At 36.9% G+C, this 15,256-nt stretch overlaps 4 protein-coding genes across 4 annotated transcripts; 2 read left to right on the forward strand and 2 right to left on the reverse strand.

The window, feature by feature from the left end:
• Positions 1-173: 173 nt before the first annotated feature.
• On the forward strand, positions 174-1,707 carry KVR01_008990 (uncharacterized protein; the record flags this gene model as incomplete). The annotated part of the gene is made up of 4 exons (XM_044788644.1): positions 174-345; positions 460-537; positions 633-1,050; positions 1,149-1,707. The coding sequence occupies 4 exons, from the start codon at positions 174-176 to the stop codon at positions 1,705-1,707; spliced, it is 1,227 nt and encodes a 408-aa protein (XP_044641492.1).
• A 117-nt stretch (positions 1,708-1,824) lies between these two features.
• Positions 1,825-2,637, reverse strand: KVR01_009478 (uncharacterized protein; the record flags this gene model as incomplete). Its single annotated transcript, XM_044781967.1, has 2 exons — positions 1,825-2,224; positions 2,321-2,637. The coding sequence occupies 2 exons, from the start codon at positions 2,635-2,637 to the stop codon at positions 1,825-1,827; spliced, it is 717 nt and encodes a 238-aa protein (XP_044641980.1).
• An 8,473-nt stretch (positions 2,638-11,110) lies between these two features.
• Positions 11,111-12,499, reverse strand: KVR01_009429 (uncharacterized protein; the record flags this gene model as incomplete). The annotated part of the gene is made up of 3 exons (XM_044786472.1): positions 11,111-11,752; positions 11,978-12,094; positions 12,179-12,499. The coding sequence occupies 3 exons, from the start codon at positions 12,497-12,499 to the stop codon at positions 11,111-11,113; spliced, it is 1,080 nt and encodes a 359-aa protein (XP_044641931.1).
• Positions 12,500-13,232: 733 nt separating this feature from the next.
• Positions 13,233-15,200, forward strand: KVR01_009160 (uncharacterized protein). The gene is made up of 6 exons (XM_044785505.1): positions 13,233-13,557; positions 13,636-13,690; positions 13,760-14,080; positions 14,152-14,520; positions 14,614-14,794; positions 14,860-15,200. The coding sequence occupies exons 1-5, from the start codon at positions 13,290-13,292 to the stop codon at positions 14,687-14,689; spliced, it is 1,089 nt and encodes a 362-aa protein (XP_044641662.1). The 5' UTR covers positions 13,233-13,289; the 3' UTR covers positions 14,690-14,794; positions 14,860-15,200.
• The last annotated feature ends 56 nt before the right edge of the window (positions 15,201-15,256 follow it).

The raw sequence follows: 15,256 nt of genomic DNA on the forward strand, positions 1-15,256 counted from the left end.
GCGGGTGACGAGGTCAGCGCCTGTTGTGGGCTAGTGTTCTAATAGAGCCGACCAAGGTGCTGATCTCGAGATCTCGAGATAATCATCTATTATCTCCCCGGTCAAGCCCGCACCTTGTCGTTTCGATCCTGGGTCTCGGGGCGCAATGAGGTCCGACTGACTATGTTTCAATCATGGCTGAAGACTTCCCCAGCACTATCACTGATGAGGCGAGGGCGCGGGCGCCCATCAGCAGCGAGACGGTCGTAGGAGTCAGTGTGTTGTTCCTTGTACTGTCGACATTGTTCACCGGGACTCGTCTTTACACCAGGTTTACTGTTTATCAGCAATTCTGGTGGGATGACTGTAAGTTTGTTGCCTTGAATTAACCCGGACGTCTGTTTTCTTCTTTCTCTTTTTTTTCCAAAAAAAAAAAAAAAAAAAGATCCTCCGAACTGACAGACGCCTTTGCGACAACAGGGTCGATGCTTGTTGCGTGTATGGGCACGGTCGCCCTCTGCACGCTGTTCATGTTGATGTGGCAGCACGGCGGTGGAAGTGAGTCTGCAATACTCCGTAGATCCCCTTGGCCCCACTCGGTACACATGTAAGGTGTAAATTCATCTGGCCAGGGCTAACAGCAGCAACCGCAGTGCACCACCAAGACACGCCCCCCGACGAGTACAAGCGCTACGTCGAGATCTTCCAGGACCTCCAGATGGTCGCGCGCACGAGCATGTTCTTCGCCAAGCTGTCCATCCTGCTGCTGTACGTGCGGCTCTTCTTCCCCAAGGGCGTGGGCCGCAGCGCGCTGTGGTGGATCATCCAGGTCGTCGTGTGGCTCAACCTCCTCTACACGGTGGGCCTGATCCTCGCCCTCGCGCTGCAGTGCGTGCCGTACGGCAGGGCCTACGGCAGCAGCTGCGTCGACCAGTACATGGTCCTGATCTCGGCGTCCATCATCAACATCGTCAGCGACATACTCGTGCTCATCATCCCCATGGCCTCGCTCTGGAGGCTGAACATGAGCCGCCGGCGGAAGTGGGCTGTGTGGGCCCTGTTCGCGTTCGGGTGAGTCACTCGAGATAGACATCCATCCATCCATTCATCCATTCATCCATCGCATGATCTTTCGCCCACCCACTCACTCACACCCCCGACTCCCGCAGCACACTCGCCCCCCTCTCCAGCATCGCCCGCCTCGCCTACCAGGTCCCCATGGCCAACGGCAGGGACACCACGGTGATCTACATGGTGGTTGTCCTCCTCGCGCTGGCAGAGCAGGTCATCGGCATCGTGGCGGGCTGCGCGCCCGTGGTGAGCACGTGGTTCGTCCGCCTCGTGCTCAACAGGGGCCCCTCCCGAAATGCCGCCAACAAGATCAGCCCCGGCGCGGCGGCAAACGCCCCGCGCACGCGCACGCTGACGCAGCGCTTCTGGCCCGACCGCGAGGACGGCCACCAGGGCGGGCCCGAGACGCCGCAGGAGCGCCGCCGGAGGAGGTGGAAGCGGTCTGCCGCGTCGGACCCGTACCCGCTGACCACGACGACGGGCGTGCAGACGACGACGGCAAGCGAGGAGGCGCTCCACCCTGGCTGCGGCTTTGAGGCGCTTGGGCGTGCCGAGTCTGGGTCGGGGCGCGGGCCTGATGGGATTGAGATGGGGGATGTCAGCCCTGTGACTCCTGTCATGGTGAGGGGGGGATTTGATAATGCCCGGGTCCCGTAGCATGGATGTATTTTCATATAATATATGTACATGGTCGCTTCCAGATATCTATCCGCTTGAGAGCAATGTCGCACCGCACGAACAAGAGCAAGCAAGAGGAGCTCCCGGTGATCATCATCAACCCTCCACCTTCTTCAGGTCCTCATGGGCCCCCCGCAGCTCCGCCCCGTCAAAGTCCCCGTCGCCCCTGGGCAGCTCCAGCGTCATCGTGTACATCTGCGCCGCCCTGACCTCCACCTCGCCCTCGCTCTGCAGCGCCAGGACGTGCCCGCCGCGCCGCCGGTCCTCGGTGATGAAGTGGAGGTGGTCGCCGTGGACGCCGATCCCCTGCAGGTAGTGCGGCTGCCGGAAGCCGATCAGGGTGCCGCGGACGTCCTCGAAGGTGAACGAGACCTGGTTCTTGCCGACCTCGATCAGGCGCTGGTGTGGGTATTCCTGTCCTGCCGCCGTCCTGACCGTGACGGACTTGAACACGCCGTCTAGTCGCATGGCCAGTAGGTGGTTTTTCGAGTTTGGGCTGGAGGCAGGTTAGTACTTGTCCCTAACATGAGAGGATTGACCGCCAGAGGCACAAATCAGGAGCAGAAACGGCAAGGAACAGCATCTGACCTACACCAACCCAGTGACAATCCCATTGAGCTCCTCCTTGCTCGGTATCACGGCCTTGGCGGTAACCTCGGGTCTGAAGCGTGTAATCTGGGCGAAGGGGTGGATGGCGTCGCCGTTCGGGTCCAGGTCCACGATCGAGCCGTCCGCAAGCATCTGGTATGCCTTCCCATCAACCACGATCATCTCGCCGTTCATGTGCCGGAACGTCCCGAGCCCGTGGTCCCCGTGCCTGAGGAACTCTGCGATGGGCATGCCCTTGTCCGCGACGCCGTCCATGAGGCCGAGCGCCAGGGAGTACTGGAACATCTGGTTGTGCGCCATGGTCGTGCTGGCTGGCTGTGTCGTTGGAAATCATGTGTGGCCGTTTCATGCTGACCTAGGTATTTTCATGTGTGAGCAGTAGGTAGGTAGGTAGGCAACTTTAAATAAGCGAGCGGGAGCCCGGACGGAGTACAAGCACCTGGGCAAGGTCGGGCCAACAGCCTGCAGCTGGCCGGGCTCGGGGCTGACTAAGAGTGAGTGGGTGGGTATTGGTGCAACCAACCCATAACAACACTCTTGCATCATAGGCCGCTGGGAGGAGTCGGTGGAACCGGTAATACCGCTTCTGTGCGTGTGTGTTGGGAGATAAGTTGCTGGCGAAAGAGGTGGAGCGACGATGGATGGCATGTCTCCGTTCGGGAAACCCTGCACGGGCCTGGTCTGTTGCATGGTTACAGTCGGGCATAGGTACCCCTCCAATTATGACCTCCACCTGAAGAGCAGCATCTTTGTGTTTCAATACCACGAGGCAGATTCAAAAGTTGTGTTCTGGAGTCGGGTTGATTGGCTACCCAGGTACTCTGCATGTGGTGTTGGTGATTCTCAAAGGCCTGATTTCCATCAATGTTTGTCCCCTGCATTGTGACCCGTGTGCCTCTTCCAGGAATCCAGGTGCCTAGGTAGTCTTTGTAGATATCAAAGACTTTCTGCCTCCTCCTTTCGGGTTGCCAAACAAGATAAACTCTTGCAGATTCAGTGCTGGTGGGGTGGGGTATCTGTCCTCCATGTCCATGTCCTCGGGGTGATGCAGCAATGCTATGATGCTCCTAGTAGGTTCAACCATCTTCAGAACCCGGAAAGATGTTGTTGTGCTCAGACCTCACAGTCCTCCTCAATCTTGATCTTAACCTTGGGGTCCCTGAACACCTCGCACCACGTCTTGAAGCAGGCGGCCGAGTGGTGTCGAACAAAGCCGTTGACCGTGAACTCCTGTTCATTTTGTTTATTAGAGCTCTGTAAGAATGAAGGGATAGATTTCTTATAACTATAGACCTATTTAGAAGGGAGAGGACCACCCTTTTTATAGATAAAGGTAGGTACTCTAAACATCTATTAGAATACTATAGAAATTAAGAGAAATAGCTATTCTTTATATAAATTAGTACCTTATATTTAAAAGATTAAAATAATAATTATATTAAGTTATAAATAAATATAAAGCTATTAATAAATAGAGTATTTTAATAATCCTTTAAAAATTAAATATATAAAATAAATTATTTAAATAACTTTTTATAAAATATAAGTATTATTTAGTTTAATTTTAAAAAATATATATTATTATTATTAAAAACTTTTAAAAAAATAAAAACTTAATAAATAATATAAATATTATAATTAAATAAAACCTTTATAAAAAAGTTTAATTTTATAAATATAATATATAAATTATAATATAAGTTAATAATTTTAAAGTTTAATTTATTAAATAAAATAAAAATTAAAAGTTTAAAAGTTTAATTATATTAATAATTAAATTTAAAACTTTTAATATATAATTATAATTATTTTATTAAAAGATTTTATAATTATATTTATATATTATTATATTTATTTATATATAAATATATTTTTATATAATTTAATTATTATATTAAAATTATTATATTATATATATTATAAATAATAAAATATATATAAATTTATAAGTTTATAAATATAAATTAAATATAATAATTATAATAATATATAGTATATTATGTTATAAGTTAAGAAAGTTATTTTAAACTTTTATTTTAAGTTATTTTAAACTTTTATTTAAAAGTATTTTTAAGATTTATTTAATATATTTTTAATATATTTTTAATAATTTATAAAATTTAAAAAATTATTTTTAATAAAACTTTTAATAATTAAAACCTTTTATTATATAGAGTTAATTATTATTTTAAAAGAAAATAATTTATTTATAAAAGTAAAAATTAAATATTTTTATTAAAAGTTTATTATTTTTAAAAATACTTTTTTATTAAATATATTATAATAAATATTATAATATAATTTATTATTTTAAAATATTTTTTTATTTTAAACTTTTATATATATATAGAATATTTTATATTTATTTTTATATAAATTATATATTTTTAATTAATTTAAATTTTTATTTAATTATAAGTTTTATTAATTAATTTATAAAGTTATTTTTATATTTATTTTAATAATTTTAATTAAATCTTTTAATTATATATTTATTAAAATAATATATAATATTTATATATTTAATTTATTTATAAAATATTTAATTTTTAATTAATTTTAAAATAATATTATTATTTTTATATATTTTATTTTAAGAATATTATACTTTAATTTTAAGAAATTATTAAAATAAATTAATAAATTATATAAATAAATTCCTTTTAATAACTTTTTAAAATTATATATTTAATTTTATAATTATTTAATATAAATATTTTTATTATTGAAAATTAATTAATAGAATTAAATATTTTTTATTTTCTATAAATAAAAGAATATATAGTTTAAAGTAGATTTTCTATTATTTATATTATTACTTTAATTTAAGTTATAATAATTTATTAAATATAAAATATTTTTTAAATATAAAATTTTTATATATATTAAAGAATTTTAATAAATATTTTTATAATTTATTTAATTTTTAAAATATTTTATATTAAAGTTAAATATATATTTAATTAATTTAAATATTAAAAGTATATATTTAATTTAATTTTTAAATTAATATATAAAAAAGTTTATTTATTATTAAAAGTTTTATTTCTTTTAAAAGTTTAATTTATATTTCTTTTAAAACTCTTTTAAAGGTTTAAAGTATTAATTTTAATTTTATTTTAATATTATTAATATAATTATTTTTAAAGATATTAAATTTTTAAAGAATTTTAAAAGTATATTAATTTTAATTTATAATAATATTTTTATTTATTTTATTAATTTTAATATTATTTTTAAAAATTATTTAATTCTTTTAGAAATTAAGATTTATATCTTTAAATATTAAGAAACTTAAATTATTTATAATATTTAAATTAAACTTTAAGATTATTATATTATTTATATAATATATAAATATTATTTATAAATTTATATTTATAAATATATTTTTATTATAAAGATATATTTTAAATTTAATTTTATTAAAATATTAATTAAATATTTATATTATAATAAAAGTATTTATTTAAAATTATATATAGCTTTTAATAATAAAGTAATTTTATTTTTATATTTTTTTTTATTATATATAAGGTTAAAAGTTTAATATATCTTTTATAATTTATATTAAAATATAAAAGATATTTTTATATTATAACTTAATATATATTAGTTTTTATTAATTATTATAATTAATAGTATATTATAAATCTTTAACTTATAAATAGTTAAAAAGTTTTTAAAAATTTATTTTAAATTATTATTTATAATTATAAATAATTTATTTAACTTTATATTTAATAATTTTTTATTAATTATTTAATTAGATTTTATTATATTAGATTATTTATATATATTTTTAATATTTATTTATTAAATAATATTATTTTATCTTTAAATAATATAGTTATTTTATAAAAATTTTATTCTTTTAAATTATTCTTTTATTTATTATAAATTTAAATTATAGATTTTTTTAAAAGAATTTAATAATTCTTTTATATTAAAAAGTTTAATTATAATATTAATTATTATAATAAAAATTATTAAAATTATTTATAATAATATTTATATAAATATTTTTAGTAAAATATATCTTTATACTTTTATTATTATTTTATTTTTATAAGTATTTCTTCCTTTATAAAATTTTTTTAAATTTTATTTTTTTATGTATTTTTCGTTAATAGAATTTTTAATATTATTTTTATTTTTAAATTTATTAAATTTATTAGGAATTTTCTTTTAAAATTTATATATTCTATATTAATATAGGCTTATTAGTTTCTATATTTTAAATTTTATATATATATATTTTAGAAATATAACCTATTAAAAGACCCTTTTATTTTTATTTTAATTTAGTTTTATATTTATTATTATTATAATAAATTATAAAACTTTAAGTTTTTATATTATTAATATTAAATATTTTATTATTTTTATTTTATAAAACTTTTAAAATTTAAAAGATATATAAAGTTATATTATATAAATATATAATAATTTTAAAAGTATTTTTATAATATATATAATAAATTAAAGGTTACTATTAAACTTTAAACTTTATTTATTATAATAAAATTTAATTTTCTTATAACTTTATTAGTTTTTATATATATATAGAAATAATAAAGTAATATATATTATTTTTATTAAAGGAAGATTTAAATTTTTATTAATAAATTTAGTTTTATTATTAAAGAAGAATTTTAATAAATTTATTATTATTATTTTCTTTTTTAAAGTTTTAAAGGTTTTAAAATTTTATTTTTCTTTTAATAAATATCTATATAAATATTTACTTTTTTATTAAAAATAAAATATAATATTTATATTTATTATATATAAATATAAATAGTTTATTTATATTATTATATATTCTTTTAGAATATTATATTTTTATTATTTAAACTTTTTTATTATATTTAGTTATATATTTAATTTATAAATAAATATTATATTTAAAAGTTTATAGAGTTTTAATAGAAATTTTAATATTTATTTTATTATTTTAAGTATTTATATAAATAGAATAAAATCTATATAATTTAAATAATAATATTAATAATATATATTATTTAGTTTATTTATTTTATATATTATTAAAATTATTATTAAATATTTTAATTTTAATATAATATAAACTTTTATATTTTTATTTATAAGTTTATTAAATTTAATAAAATAAAGTTTAATTATATTTTTAATATAATTTATATAATATAATTTATAATATTATAATTAAATATATTTAAATTTAATAAAATATATAATATATATTTAATATTTTAAGTTTATAATTATTATTTAAAATAATATATTATTCTTTTAATATATTTAATATTTATTATATTTATTTTATTTTATTTAATTTTTATTTATAAATTTTAATATTTTAAATAATTTTTATTATAAAGATTAATTATATTTATTTTATTATTTAATATAAATTTTATAAATATAGTTTTTATATAATCTTTATATTTTATATTAATTATTATATTTATTATAAATATATAAAGGTATAAATAGTATTTACTTTTATTTAAAATTTAATAAATTAATATTTTTAAGGTTATTAATTATTTTATTTATATTTATTTTATTTATAAATAATTTATTATATATAATAATAATTTTTAAATTTTTAATAAATTTCTTATCCTTTAATATATTAAAAGAATTAATATTTTACCTTTTAATTTAATAATTATAAAAATAATTTATTAATTTTTTATTTTATTTTAATTTATTAAAATTTAATTTATATATATAAGTATTTTCTTTTTTTCTTTTTTAAAACTTTTAATATTTTATTAAAGTTAAAGAAATAATAATTTTCTTTAATATACCCTTTTAAGTTATAATAAAAGTACTTTATTTTTTTATTATTATTATTATTATTATTTTTATAAATAAAGTTTTTATAAAAGAGTTTTTTTAAAATTTATTTATTAAATTAATATATAAAATATTAATTATATAACTTTTAAAATCTTTTTTAAATTTTATATAATATTTTATATAAACTTTATAATTATTATTAAATAAATTTAATATTTAAGTAATAATTATTATTTAAAAGTTAATATTATTTATTTTTAAATTTTTAATTAATTATTTAATTTTATTTAAATATTTTTTATAATATTAAATTTTTTAAAAGATATTTTATAATTTTAAAATTAAATATTCTATAATAAATTTATTAAATTTATAAAGATTTTTAAAGGTATTTTAAAACTTTATAATAATATTTTTATACTTTATATATATAGAAAGTTATTTTTATATATTAAATAAATTAAAATATTAATTTTATAATTTTTATTAATTAAAGGATTTTATAAATTATTATTATTTTTAATTAAATCTTTTATAAAAAGTTATAACTTTTATACTTTAATATAAATAATTTTTATATTAAATAATTAAAAATATTATATTTATTATATAAAGTTATAAAATTTTATAAAGAATTCTTTAAATTAAAAAGACTTTTTTATTAAAGAAAAAGATTTATGTTATAAAAGTAAATTAAAAGTTTTATATAATAATATTTTAAATATATTTTTATTATATTTAATATATTTTTAACTTTTTTATAGTTTTTAAAACTTTATTTTTTTAAAAAATTAAAAATATTTTATAATTTTAATTATATTAAATATAATATAATAAAATAAAGAATTATATTTAATAATAATATTATAAATTTTAAAAATATTTTATAAAATTATAATAATAATAATTTTTATAATAATATTAAAATATTTTTAAATATTTTCTTATAAATTAAATATTAAATATAATATATATTAACTTTATTAAAATATTAAAACTAATTAAAATAATTAATTTTAAATAAATTATAAAATTTAAATATTAAAATATTATTAATAAGTATTTTAAAAGATTTAAAGTTTTATTAATTAATTAAAATAATAATATAAATATTATTTAAAAATGAAGGAAAATTTAAGATTTTAAATAATATTTTTATAAAAATTTAATTAAAGATTTATAAAAATAAAAATTTAAAAATAAGATTAAAAAGAATTTTTAATAAATATTTAAAAATTTTAATAAAAATTAATTTAAAGATTTTTAAGGAAAATTAAAAGTTATATAATAATTTATTAAAATTAAAAATTTAAATAATTAAAAATAATATAATTAAAATTTATTTATTAAAATAAATTAAATAATATACTTTATAATAAAATAAGTTTTATAATAATAAAATAATTAAAAATATTTAAAATTAATAATATTAAAAATAAATATAAATAATTTAAAATATTTATTAATTTTAATTTAAAACAAATAAAGTTTAATTAATTTAATTAAAAATAATTAAAGAAAATAATTTAATTAAATATAAACTTAATAAATTTAATATAAAATATTAATTTTTAAAATAAATAAATAAAGTTTATTATAATTTAATTAATTAAATATTAAAAATATAATTTATAAAAATAAAAGATAAATTTTTATAATTATAAGTTTATTTAAAAAAAAGAAAACTACTTTTTTATAAATAAAGATAAATATTCTAAATATCTATTAGAATATTATAGAAATTAAAAGAAATAATTATTTTTTATATAAGTTAATACTTTATATTTAAAGGATTAAAATAATAGTTATATTAGATTATAAATAGATATAGAGCTATTAATAAATAGGGTATTTTAATAAGCTTATCTAGAGACTAGAGAAGGAGGTCCCATCCAAAAGATGGGACGGGAAGACAGGAAGTTACTAACCTTTGTGATGATAGGCCAGGGATTACCCGGCCTACGCTTAAGCAGCTCATACTGGACGTGTAGGGTCTCCAGCTCTTCCTTGGTCCAGGGGCAGCGGCCCTTGCGGTGCTGCACGGCAGACAGAGGTCAGCAAGATACTGCGGAGAAGAACATAGGACGGGAGGGGGGCCTTGGGATGGACCTATAGAGTCCGGACGACGCACATTGGTATAAGGGCACCCACACCGTCTATTGTGGCGGCAAGATGAGCCGGAAGCCATAATGCTCACTCTAGACGCTTTGCTTGCTGAGGTCGAAGTCTGAGATTGTAGTTACGGGGGAACGGTCGAAATGGTCGAATACCTAGGTAAAGATTCAACCAGTCTGCGCGTGGTTGTTATTGGAAAATGGCAGAGATACGGTCTCTCCTCTCCGGGGTTTTATGTTGCGCGGCAGGGGCGATGGTTGCCGATTCCATACCGCCTACTCACTGCCAGTTGTGACTGCGACTTTATGGTCCAATATCAGTAACTGTTTCCTGTTTTCCAAACGGTAGAGAAACAGGAGACGCGTTGCCTGGGCAGTGGGATGGGCGGAGCATTCACTGGGGACGCTATCATCTAGTCACGGCCTCATGTCCCAGCTTTCAAAGACCCGGGCTTAAAATGGGGTTCGCTTTAATTCAGCAGTAGCAACAGACGAATAACAGAAGTTACTTAGATGTGCCGCAGAATCGCACAGGAATCGTAGCTTGGCCCTGATGAGACCAACAAAGTTTGAACACGGCTACGGGCAACTTCTCGTCGAGCACGAAACCAATAAGCATCACAAGTCGTAATTTCAATTGAATGGATCATCTGTCACAGAACTTGTGAGCTGCTTTCTTGAATCACTATCTTTTCTTACATGAATTAAGAGAAAAATGGACCATAGGTGCTTCAGTAGAACGTCCACTTGACGACCTCGGGAGCTTCTAGATCGTAACCCCAGGGTACTACAAGACATTCATATCGAGTATTATAGTATTAAAAACGTCATTAAGTGCATGCCAGATGCCAGAGCCCATTGTAGCCTCCTCACTCCAAAACAGCCACCCCCATCGCATTCCCATCCAGCCCAAGCGCCGCCATGTCAAGATGCTGCATCTGCACCTTGGACGCCGCATCCACGACAGTCACGGCAGCATTCGTCGTGCCGTTGCCCGGGCTCAGCGCGTAGACCATGCCGCCCGCGGCCCGCAGGTCGATCAGGCCCGGGTCCCCGTTGGCGCTGAGGTCCGTCTGCGACAGGATGGCGGCGTCCGCCAGGGACATCTCGACGAGCCCGTTGACCCCGACGTCCGTGACAAAGGCCGTGTTGGTGGCGGGGCTGATGGCCGCCCAGCACGTGGCCTTCTGGCCGTCCACGACCCCCTTCCCGACGACCTGGGCGCCCGAGGCCTGCCTGCGGCGAGCCTGCCCCTGCCCCTGCGCCTCCGCGGACCCGTTGCCTCCTCCTGCTGCTGCCTGTGCCTGCGTGCTCAGCACGGCGGCGCCGAACGAGGCGTCCGTCACGAAGAGGTCCGACGACCCCGGGATGGCCGCCGAGCCGAACAGCACCGCCGTCCCCTCGGGCGAGGACTGCTCGCCCCGCGCGGCGACGGACGCCGCCTGGGCCCCGCAGGCGGCGGTTACGGGGAACGAGGCCAGGAAGCCCGTGTTGTTCCTGGCCGGGTCGCCCTTGACCGTCGCGAACACCGTGTCCTGGTCGTCGGAGAAGAAGACCTGCGACACCGTGTTGGTGGGGCCGACGGGCGGCGTGGACTGGCCGAGGTCGAAGGCGCGGAGGGCGTCCATGGCGCCGAGCCCCTGCGCGCCGTCAAAGGCCGCGCACGAGATGCCCGCCGTGCTGCCCGTCATGCCGACGCAGGCGACGCCGTGCCTGGCCGAGGCGCCGACCGTCACGGGGAACTCGCCCGGCAGCTGGGCGGGCTGGCCCACCATGGTGAGCCTGGCCGGGTCCTGGGCGTCGATGGCGAACATGGTGAGGGTGTTGGAGCCGGCATTGACTGCGAACAGGTTCTGGAATTGTGTGTTAGATGAGGAGTCTCTCCCATGAGCCATCCCAGAGAGGAAGACACAAACAAAGAGAGTGGTTTGACTTACGTTGCCCGCCACAGTCAGGGCAGACTGGCTGAACAGCGCATCCGGGTTCGAGGGCGCGTTCGTCGAGCCGTCGATGCCAGCTGCGCCCGCACCACCTGTGCTCGTTGACGAGCCGCCGGCCTCGTCGAGTGTCCCGTCCTGGGCGATTGGCACGGCAACCACGGCGTTGTCTGCCTGGTTGCTCAGCACGTAGACGGCCTTTCCGTTGGCGACTTTCGCAGCGCCGGCGTTGGAACCGCAGGACCTCCTGGCAGGCCGCGCTGAGACCTGTATGGCTGAGGGCGCCAGCGCGATCAGAGAAACGAGGGCGGAGATGTACATGTTGGGGGTAGTCTATCCAGTAGAGTACTATAAGTAACAATGAGTAAGAATGAGTGTGGGATGGAAGGGTGATGCTGATTGGAAGCCGAACTCGAATGACCTGCAATGAGGATAAATGTAGATCGTGGGAAGGAGCAAGACATTGTTCGTCTTTATAGAATGTGAATCTCGTTTGTTGCTTGGGATGGCATCTATCCACCTTGAAATCCCTCGAGCGTGCCTGCGACGAGGCCGCGGCGGATCCTCCCGAGTCCTTGTTGTTCCATCATCCACATTTCCCTTTGCGGACATGAGAGGCCTTCGCGATGGGCCATGCCCAGCACTGCTGTGACCTAATCCCCTGGGAGAAATAAACATCGTGGGCTGAGGAGGAAATCTAGACGCTAGGCTCCCGAGGGTTGACAACACCAAGCCTGCCTCGAATCACTGCGAGGTGTCACAGAAGCTTACATACAGCCCGCCAGAGGGCCCAGGATGATCAGGATTTCCTAATCGGGGTGGCGTCTTGGCACGTCTTCAAGGCATCAAGGATCAGGGGGGTTTCAGGCTAACCCCCCCAAGGCCCGACATTGACCGCAAGGACGATGAGTTGATCATGGAGGGGTAGTTGTTGCTCCCATTGGCAGATCTCCCCGAAACGTTGACTTTGATGATCATACACGGCTTTTGTAGCCCTGATTTGATGCTTTGTCGTGTTAGTAGGCGGCCACTTAAGCAGAGGCTAAGCTGAAAGTGAACTTATCGCTCTCAGGTCTCTGCTTCACACCACACCACATACTGCTGTGGTCACATGGCCTCCTTGTGGCCGGCCTCTAGTGTCCTATTCCAACACTGCCGTCTTGCCGTCTTGCCGTCTTACGGTCTTGCGCCGTCTCTTGTCATCCCTCTCTCTCGATCTTTTCCGCGAGTTGCGCCAAACCAGCCAGCCCAAGCGTTGCTCCAGCCATCCACAACCTCGAAAGCACAGACTTTATTGCTATCAACCTTTCACGAGACCGGGCGAACGAGCGCTAGCGAGATGACAAATAATAACATCTTCCGCATGTTCAACCCGCAGGGTATGTGACGCAAGCTTGCTTGCTTGCTTACCCAACTGCCGCGATCCAACCTGCTGACACTTGTCGCCGACTTGCCAGCTCCCAAGGTGGACCGCGTGGAGAAGCGCCGCGCCCAGGTCAGGCAGGCCCAGCAGTAAGAGTAGTTCTCCATAACAAGCGACTTTTTCCCTCAACAAGTCTCGCTGACGCATGTTCCCACAAGGACCTACCGTGAGCGCAAGGAGGCGTACACAAAGGCCCTCGAGACCGAGCTCGCCAGGAGCAAGGCGCGCGAGGCCGAGCTGCTGCGCGAGAACGAGCGGCTCCGCGACACCGTGCGCAAGCTGTCTGGGAGGCTTGAGCAGCTCGGCGGTGGTGGCAGCGGGCTGGGTGGTGATGATGTTGGTGGTGGTGATGCCGCCGAGCCAGCCCCCAGGGAGGCCGTGACGAGGACCATGGCCGACAACATGTCCAGCATGGCGCCTCCTCTCGCCCGGCTGGGCGACATCGACCCCGTCGGCCTGGGCGTGGACTTTGTGCTTGCGTGAGTCCTTGTCTGCTTGGCCAACGTCCTACCTACCCACCTCTACCACGCTGACCACATCATCACAACAGCCTCGAGAAGCCCTGCCTCGAACACCTGCACGGCGACCCGGACAGGCCGGACGAGCCCTCGGGCCACGCGCTCACCCTCTCGGCCCAGGCGTGCGCCGTGTCGTGCCCGGAGGTCACCACCTCCCCCGTGGCGCGGGAGGCCATCGACCCGCACGCGATGCCCGCCGCCATGCTCGAGAACCTGCTGGCCCTCTCGGCGGACGTGTTGCCCCCCGCCGGCGGCAGTGGCGGCGGCGGCGGGGATGACGACCGCATCACGCCCGTGCAGGCGTGGAACCTCATCCGGTCGCAGCCCCACTTTGGCGGCTTCGAGCTCGAGGGGCTGCGGACGCTGGCGGTGGTCCTGAGGGACGTGGTCAAGTGTCACGGGTACGTTGGCCATGCACTGTGCTGTGCTCGAGTGCTGGGAGGAAATGCGTGGCGTTGAATCTCTACTGACAGTCGTTATTATGGTGGTGCTAGGTTCGGCGCCGTGCTGCCGCAGTCTGTGTTCAAGCGGCTGCTCTTCGAGTTCTTGCTCAAGGGGAGGCCGCTCTGAAAGGGCACGGGGCCACTCTCGGTTCTCCGACTGTGAGGCCCGGCTCGGCGATGGCTCTGCCATCGCACTGATTGGAAGCTGGAGCTGCCTGTGTCCGAATTTACGGTGAGTTGACCGCGATGAGAAGAACCCCCTGGGAAGAGAGCAACCAAACTCATGACATGATGCAGTCAGTCTCTGCTGTTGACGCATGCGAGCTGCCCACTTCCACTTCATGAAAGCCAACGGCTCCCAAAAGGCTCCGCGAACAAGGCATCGCACCACAAGTGCCGGCAACCCCATGATGGCGACCGCCGTGGGGACTGGAAGCGTCGAAAGCGGGCCTCTTGAACCCCGCTGCCTCGGAGGCAAACCCGTCCGCGATATCGCCGCCTGGGCGTTGGAAGCTAGTAAGACCGCCCCCCCCTGGCCTCCAAGCACCGCGCGCCAGCAAGAGACGGCTCGGACGCTGCTCGCAGCACGAAGGTGGCCGAGGTCGTCTCTCCCGGAGGGCGGACGGTCTGTTTCGAATACACTCGCCGCCCGCTTTACGGCCGAGGATATCCGACGCCTTCCACTCAAGAAGGA

This window comes from Diaporthe batatas, assembly GCF_019321695.1.
Source record: "Diaporthe batatas strain CRI 302-4 chromosome Unknown Contig00011, whole genome shotgun sequence".
NCBI classification, from domain to species: Eukaryota; Fungi; Ascomycota; class Sordariomycetes; order Diaporthales; family Diaporthaceae; genus Diaporthe; species Diaporthe batatas.

Excerpts from the sequence above, each read along its gene's own strand:
- KVR01_009160 (XM_044785505.1), top strand. The coding sequence starts at position 13,290 with ATGGCCTCCTTGTGGCCGGCCTCTAGTGTCCTATTCCAACACTGCCGT. Across the intron at positions 13,691-13,759 it reads CAGGTCAGGCAGGCCCAGCA|GACCTACCGTGAGCGCAAGG; the intron begins GTAAGAGTAGTT and ends TGTTCCCACAAG. Across the intron at positions 14,081-14,151 it reads GGCGTGGACTTTGTGCTTGC|CCTCGAGAAGCCCTGCCTCG; the intron begins GTGAGTCCTTGT and ends TCATCACAACAG.